The sequence below is a fragment of the Sesamum indicum genome, linkage group LG1 (assembly GCF_000512975.1).
Source record: "Sesamum indicum cultivar Zhongzhi No. 13 linkage group LG1, S_indicum_v1.0, whole genome shotgun sequence".
Classification (NCBI taxonomy): Eukaryota; Viridiplantae; Streptophyta; class Magnoliopsida; order Lamiales; family Pedaliaceae; genus Sesamum; species Sesamum indicum.
This window is the reverse complement of record NC_026145.1, coordinates 10,941,022-10,949,301: the sequence shown is the minus strand read 5'-3', so window position 1 is coordinate 10,949,301 and position 8,280 is coordinate 10,941,022. Positions and strand designations below refer to the sequence as shown.

General features: G+C 34.0%; 1 protein-coding gene across 1 annotated transcript in view; it reads right to left on the bottom strand.

The window, feature by feature from the left end:
• Positions 1 to 5,761, bottom strand: part of LOC105164515 (histidine kinase 1) — a 6,744-nt gene extending 983 nt beyond the window's left edge. The window contains exons 1-12 of the mRNA XM_011083170.2: positions 5,350 to 5,761; positions 4,627 to 4,869; positions 3,725 to 4,516; positions 3,258 to 3,505; positions 2,438 to 2,597; positions 2,218 to 2,344; positions 2,029 to 2,118; positions 1,592 to 1,786; positions 1,327 to 1,396; positions 1,173 to 1,215; positions 809 to 949; positions 1 to 584 (exon numbers count right to left, since the gene is read on the bottom strand). The exon at positions 1 to 584 is cut by the window's left edge and continues 472 nt beyond it. Of these exons, the coding sequence (XP_011081472.1) occupies positions 1 to 584; positions 809 to 949; positions 1,173 to 1,215; positions 1,327 to 1,396; positions 1,592 to 1,786; positions 2,029 to 2,118; positions 2,218 to 2,344; positions 2,438 to 2,597; positions 3,258 to 3,505; positions 3,725 to 4,516; positions 4,627 to 4,869; positions 5,350 to 5,547 (2,891 nt within the window). The 5' untranslated portion in view covers positions 5,548 to 5,761. The remainder of the gene's footprint in view (positions 585 to 808; positions 950 to 1,172; positions 1,216 to 1,326; positions 1,397 to 1,591; positions 1,787 to 2,028; positions 2,119 to 2,217; positions 2,345 to 2,437; positions 2,598 to 3,257; positions 3,506 to 3,724; positions 4,517 to 4,626; positions 4,870 to 5,349) is intronic.

Here is an 8,280-nt window from a genome sequence, read left to right as displayed (position 1 = left end):
CTCATCTCATTCTCTGACTTTTCAGAATCATCGGAGCTGACAGAACCAGAGTGAAGAGCATCAATTTCAAGAAATTCATGGAACTGACCGTCTGCCGCAGGAGTTTGCAATGCAACCAGATTGTTTTCCAGCTTCACACTCCTGTGCCTTATAACAGCTTCAAAAATCTGAATCATTTTTGCTTTGTATAGAGGTCTGTTAACCATTAATAGATGGCCTCTTTTGCGTAGTTCTGCCTTGACAGTGTTGGAGGTGTCATGGTTTAAAATCCATGCAAAGTTGGCTCGACAACAGTATTTGTCTAGAAAATTGAGCTGTTGCTTCCATATCTCAGTACTCAAGTCCAGCAGTCCAATGTCAATAATTATGATGAAAACTGAGGTAAGGCAGCTATCTGCATTTTGTTCTTCAGTTTTCGGGCATTCCACCGGTGAATTTTGAGTATAAATTCTGGCTTTAAAGAGTTCTTGAAGACGTAGTGTCAGCTCATTCCAATCGGCTGTCTCGTGGGTGTACACCCCATTTTTCTGTAACCACTGTGTCATAACCAATCTAGTCATTCTACCATTAAGAGCAAGCAACACCTGCATTCAGCTTCAAAAATTAATAGTTTTTAGGACTTCTAAACTAATACAAATTGATTAAAATTCACATTTTTTAGGTTTTATGTCAAGGAGGGATAGCAAAGAAACGTGCAGCTAGCAGACTATCTTCATGAATAAAAGAATTGGTACTAAGACTTTCCTAAGTCATAGGACCCAAAACTTGGGAATAGAATCCTAATCTTTGACAGTAGTGTGAGACTCACAGTCAGATTGTGCTTTTCCAAGTTTAATTGGTTATGCTGCTTTGTATGATCGGCTGGTGCGCTGAGTAGCAGATATAGTCGCATCAGAGTTCCAGGTCCACTCTTCTTCACCACTTCGATTTCTCCATTCATCTTGTTCACCTGTTAAAGATTCCAACATCATTAGATACAACCAAGAGAGTCGGGATTCAATAATTTATTGTTTATTTGCAGCTCTGTTTAACAGCAATGCATTCACTTATTTATAGATTTGGAATTCATGAAATCGAGAAAAAATGAATTGTACTCCTTATGCAGTTCATGGAATCTGTTTCCTTAGATGGTTGTTATGAATTCCAAGATTTATCAACCATATTGAACTCACCAGGGTTCGAACAATGCACAGGCCTAGACCAGTGCCACCATGCCTGAAAGATATTGTGATTGAAACAATCAAAATCAGATTCCTGGGAAGCTTCATTACTCGATGCATGGATCAATTGATTATCTCGAAATAAGATTAACTATAAGTAGCTTACAATCGAGTTGTTGAGGGATCAGCTTGCTCAAAACTTTCAAATACTGATTCCCATTTGTTTGGATCAATACCTGAGGCCAAAATGAGAAAAGCTGAGTCGTAAATTAAGCTGGCAATACACGGTACTCAGCCAACTATTGTTGTTGGGATGTGCTAATATCTTTCATGCATACTGATAAACACAAGTTCATTCACATATCCACACATACTCCACATAAACACAGAAATGTTTAGAGAAGGGCAAGTTATTGCTGTAGGGTGCATACCACAACCAGTGTCGTCAACTTCAAACCAAAGAATCATTTTGTTATCTTTGGTGGAGCATATCTTTCCATGGCTTGCTTCATGTTTCCTTTTCAACTTTTGTGCACACCAGGATTCCTTTGGATTGAGGGAAACCTCCCTTGTTTTACTATCGGTGTCTGCAGTCTCGCACCATCCACGCAGAATGATGTATCCAGCTGCCAGGAGCAGAAACTTTATATTCCTCAGCTTGTTTGTCAAATTGATCTTATACATGCATGTATTCCTTGATGGAGGTCCTCCCCCCACCCCACCCCCAAATTTTACAGTAACAAGATAATGATTTGCTTCAATGGATTCTGCGTTTCCTTTACACATATAATGAATGAAGAATTTGACCTTCACCATTCTACTATAAGAGCAATATATGTAAATCTATCAGGAAATTAATGGGACTTACAGGTTGTGAACTTAATAGAATTGCTAATCAGATTGGCGAAAATTTGAAGAACTCTACCAGAGTCTCCTTGGACTACTTTTGGCATATCGTCTGTAATAGAGAAGCATCAATACTAGCACATTTGAACAGATCAAATACACAACTTCAGTGGTTGCTAGAGAAACATACGAAAATATGTGCAGATCGTACCAGAGAGATCAAGAACAGTTTCTACATTGTGGTTGATACACTGGACAGAGAACATGTCAATGAGCCCTTCAAGTTCTCGACCTAAGTCAAACTCAGTTTCTTCCAGTATCAGTTTTCCTGATTCAACCTGTACAGGATTTCAGATGGCAACATATCAGTAGCAAAAACAGTTTTGTTTCTCATAAAGATCAACCAGGTAGTATTCTGTAACATCTCTTACCTTACTGAGATCCAAAATGTTGTTGAGAAGTCGGAGTAAAGCAGTGGAACATTTACGAATTTGGGTAATCATAGCATACTGTTCATTTGTTAGACAGTTATCACTCATCAGAATATCCAGCAACCCAATCACCGCAGCCATAGGCGTTCGAAGTTCATGGCTGACAACACAAAAGCAACAAGTATATCTTTTCACACTCTAAGGTGACATTCTCTATATCTTGACTATTACCCTATACCTATAAAATTATGTTGAAAAGAGGACAATGCACAAAACATATGTTTGCTATCTTAACTGAACCTTTCTAAGTAGCACATGTATGAACTGCATTCATTTATGAAATAATATGAGTTATCTGTGGGATGCCAAATTTATACTACATAGCTATGGCTGTCGAGGATTTGGTGAGTCAGAGATTGACCAGCTGAAGAACAAAATCAGATACAAAGATTTTCATGCTGTAAGGATTGAATAGTGAAAAGTTTATACTTAATAAGAAAGACAATATTGTTTTATTTCTCTTATAAATACGCAAACCTTTTGACTTTCCTCTTCTATTACCTAATTGTGTGTATTTTGGGGAGAGAAAAACGCAATCACAAATTTATAATATCTAATCAAGTTTTCTATTATGGGAAGTATTATGTTGAGGTGAAACCTTTTTCCATCACAAAATAAATAAGAGACATCATTGAGACCTACAGAAGAGAAGCACTATTGCTTGTCATCAAACGACATAGAAATTTACAATAAAGCATATGCAATTAACAATCTCTCTTTAGTTGCATACTTGCAGCTAAAAGTTAAGAGTGATACTCACCTCATGTTTGCTAAAAACTGACTTTTGTAGTTGCTTGATGCCTCTGCCTTCCTTCTTGCATCTAATTGACTTATCAGTGCTGCCCGTAGTTTCATCTCCTTTGACACTCCGTTTGTCAAAACAAAGATGCAGAAGCATCCAACCAATAGGATGCATACTGATGCCGATATTAATATCATTAGAGTTTTGAAAGCTTTTCCGTCTACCTTTCCCATTATATATTTCCTCGGTATGATGATAACTCCGACCTGCAATCATTTGCTTGTCACAACTAAGGCCACCAAACAGCAAACACTAGAAAAACCGATGGCAAACTTCTGTATGTGGATTTTATGAAAATGACAAACAGGATTCTCATTGGATATTATTTCACCATCTTCCTAATGTCAGTAACCAAAAGCCATTGGTGGCAGAGAGAAAGACATCATCTTAGCACAAAAGAAGTAGTTTGGATAAACAAGACTCACCATAGGAAGTCTCTTTAAGTTCAGGAAAAAGGAATCGATATAATATAGCTGGTTCCCAAGCCGTGCATTCTCTATATGAACTTCTTGACTAGGAGGAAATTTGTTGCCGTATACTTTCTGTAAACACTCAGCTCCAGAACGTATCACATTATCCTCAGAATCAACTGCCATAATTAGCTTTGGCCCTGTTGTCGAATTCTTCAGTAGAGGAGTATTTGTGGACGTTGCGAGCAGCCAACCCTCTTGAGACGTTAAATATATGTGTCCACTGTGAAATTCAACTAGTTCTTTCATCAATTGCCCTACGCTGTAAAGAGCAGTAGTAACACCCACAACAGCAACTATGCTCTCATGGGACGGATCCCAAACCGGCAATGCAGCAGAAAGAAGTGGTGAATCAGTGTATTTGCTTACAGCAATATGCCATGATGCTGTGCCATCAGGGACCTGTGAAATTCCAGCAATATTGATCAGCTCGTCTGGTGGGATTTCTGTTGCTTTTCCAACTTTCTCGCCCGTCTGAGGATCCAGAGGTTCTCGGTACCAGATTGCAGATGTATTGCTATGTATAGATTGATCGTTCCATCCTTGATGAGATGACAGCAAATTGACATCATATGCTCCACTTATTGAATAATTAAAAAGGTCCGAGTATATGTAGTATGTATTGTTGCTCCTGTGATTTCTATGGAAAGCCTGGACAAAACCATTTCTATAGTTCAGAGTTATTGAGTTGAGAGCTTTGCGGCTTGCAAACAATGCCCAAGTTACGTCCCTCATAACTTCATAAAGCTGCTGAGAATCAAAGATATAACCGACTATGGTTAGTATATAAGGGAAGAACACCATGAAACAAATAAAGCATCAAACTTCTAAATTAATAAGACATCTCCATCTACAACCTCAACTTGCTCTGCTTGATTGACAGGTCTGTTATACCGCCTAATGACCGACTCGGAGAGCTTGACCTGAGCAGTTGCAACTTCGACAGTAGAATTAAGGATGTTCCACATACGCAAAATGGGCCGCTGTAGAAGTTCGTGTCGAAGTCCATATGCCAATGTGTTCAGTGATCTTTTAGTATAAACTCTTGTAATATGCCATGTCAGTAAAGTTAACAGGCCTATCAAAATTGCCAGCATAACCTGCACAAACGCATCAAAACCAAGCATATATCATACACCTTGGACAAGGTCCCTTTTATCCATGATGTTGGAACAAAGGAACAAAAGAATAGATACTCTCAAAGAAGTTTCTGTAATACTAGTAAACACAAAAAAACTCAAAGAATGAAAGAAAATGGCAAAGCGACCACCTCAACTTTTAAGAAGAAAAGCTCACTAGTTCCCATGGCAGACACAAAACACAGCCAGAGAGACAGGAGATTAGCCTTAAGGAAGCAAGAGAAGTAACTTTGATGGACCCAATAACTCCCATCTCAAGTTTGGCTCATTACTGATTCTATAACAGAACAACTTACACATGAATTTTCTATCAAGATTCCTCAATAAAATGGAAAATGAACAAAACAAACACAATAGTCGTACGAGGTGGTTGCCACTTCTAGGTGCATGATGCTAATGCAGCTTAACTTAAAGATGGGCAGAGGATCAAACTTCACATACCATGATGGCAAGACGAACAACAAAAACACTATAGTATGATGATGAAAGACAAACGCTACTTTCATACTGAATCTCTTCTTCTTCCACATCTCTATGGGAAGGCCTCCTACTGCAAGGAGGGATGACGATTCTTGCTTTGCAACTGGTCAAGAGCTGAGAAATTCTGTTGAAGAGTAGTCGTGTATGCAATGATCCCATTGGTGCAAAGTCAGATTCAGAGCTCCAAAAATGGGGTTGTAATTGGCTTAAAAACAGTGCCAATCTGCTTCTTTGCCTGTGCAAAAAGAGAGAAACTTGTTGAAGAATTTGAAGAGAGAAAGAGAGAAAGATCAGTGGAAGAGGAGTATATGGAATATAATATTGGAGTTGCAATGTATCATTGTCGATTCCCACTTTATTAAGGCAGACTGTGTTTGTGTATGTGTTTGTGTTTGTTTCACAAGTGGAGGTGCGTGCGGTCTTATTCACTTGTTCCTCATCCAAAATTCCTTTGTTTTTCACTGTTCGATTTTCTTACCGCCTTTCAATTCTTATTTCAAATTCTATTTTATTTTTAATTTTATTTAATATATATTCGTACTAATCGTCGTGCTACATTATTCCTGACTGCATAATAAATCATCTTTCACGTTTTAAAATATATTATAAATAAAAATAATATATATTAATTGGGTAATAAAGATAATGTAAGACGTGGGAATAAGTTAATTCGATCTACATTTAACTAGTGATGTTTTGTGAATAATAATTAAAGATTATTATATTTTTCATCCTCGTATTTAACCAATTATTTATTTTTTGTCCCCAAAAATTTTGACCCGCGATCACATTCTTTAATAATTTTCATGGTAATATAAGTTCGGACATCGAGTTTAATAAATATATAAAGTGAGAATGGAGGTAAAACGCAGTCTCTAATATTGAGAAATTAAAATAAATAAAACATTGTTAATTCTCATTATATTGTTGATCGAGAGATATAACTTACTCAAGCATCAAAACAATAAAATTATTCAAAAAAAAAACTATTTAATTATTGAAAAATATTAATCCTATTTATTTGGTGCTCTTCTTTCAATAATATTAAAATATTTTTTAATTTTATTTTATCTATACTGATTAGTAGCATTCAATTTTAGTTAGTACTTAAAAGAAAATAATACATGCAGCATTAAAATAAAATAAAATAAAAACTATTTAACATTATGAACTCATTATTGAGATTGATACCCTTAGGTGTCTATTTTTTGAGCCCAATCACTATATTTAGTTTCATTTTTAAGTTATCTCCAAAACAAGTTAAAACATACCCAATATTCGCTATTATTCAGAAACACCTTATCTAGGTGTTTTAAATTATTTTAACATAAATACATACACATACATAATATATATATATATAACAGACATGATTTGACAATAAATTAAACATACTATACTTATTTTAAATTATCTCTAAAAACAAATCCAAACATACATACTATCTCTAATACACACTTATTTATCTTTGTTTTTCTATCTCTATCTCCACAAAATACAACAGAACACTTAGAAAACGAATCCAAATATTATGAATATATCCAAAAATCCAAACTATTCTTCACTCAGCTTACTACTTGGAGGACATTTTATGTGATTCTTGCTTTAATTTTTATTAAAGCAGTTGTCGACTTAAACATCAGAGTGACAACTCATATTCTATGTGTTAGTCAACAAGAATCTTAAAATCCTAATCGGTCCTTCAACATTGTATGATGCTAATAAACTCTGCTAAACATCAAGAATTAAAAAATAAATAAAAATTATTGATATAGAGATATAATTAATAAAAATATTAAAATTATGATTTGATTTTTTTTTATTTATGAAATTTGGTAAATATTTAAGAATGATGAAGTCCAGTTGTCATATGAAGACCTCATTAATAACACATATTGCATTATTGACCAATAATAAACAAGTAGTGTGGAGTGTGGATGGAGGAGGCGGTTCAATTTTGTGAAGAAAAGTGAATGGGGCTTCAGTGCTACGCAATGCATGCAAACATGGACCATTAATCATCCAACACCATTGGTTTCCTTGATTCCATTCCTATCATCATCATGCCATTAACATTTTGATTCCTTAACCCGACACCTGTTTATCCTAAACAAACCCCAATCCAAAGGAACAACATAATCAATTCTTTCTCTTCAAACATTTCTCTTCTTTCTTTTTTATTATTTTAATTAAAATATTAATTGCATAATTCCATCAATATTTTAAGTGTAAAATACACTTTGCCCCCTAACTATTCGTTATGTAATAATTACCTCTCTAAACTAACAAATGTAATACGTACCCCCTTTGTTGGACAAAAATGTCACTCATGCCTTGAATAATTATAATATTTTTAATAAATTTTAGTATTTTGCACATTAAATTATTTTTTAATTTATTTTTTTAAAAAGTGAAGAATTTATATTAAAAGTGGAGTATAAAATAATATATATATATATAGTAGATACACAATAAATATAATATAACCAAGAACTCATATATGCTTCTTAAAGAAATTGACAAATATATATATGCTTAACCAAAAGTTAAATATTTTTAGATAAAAATAAATAAATATATTTTATCATATTTTTTTAAAGTATATGTTAAAAAATCAATGTTTAATTATTCATTTTTATCTAAAAGAATAAATAGTTAATATTTTTTTTTCTCACCAAATTAATAAAAAATTTTCATGAAATTTTTTTTGTGTGTTTATTGTACTCATTTATTAGTTAACTTTAAGTTTGTAAAAAAAAAAAAAATTGAACTATTTAACTCACTATTTATATTTTACTTTATTATAAATGAAAGATAGTTTTTTCAATTAATTTTTTTTAATTAAACTTAAAATGCAAAATTATTAAACAAAAGAAATCCTTTGAACTAAAT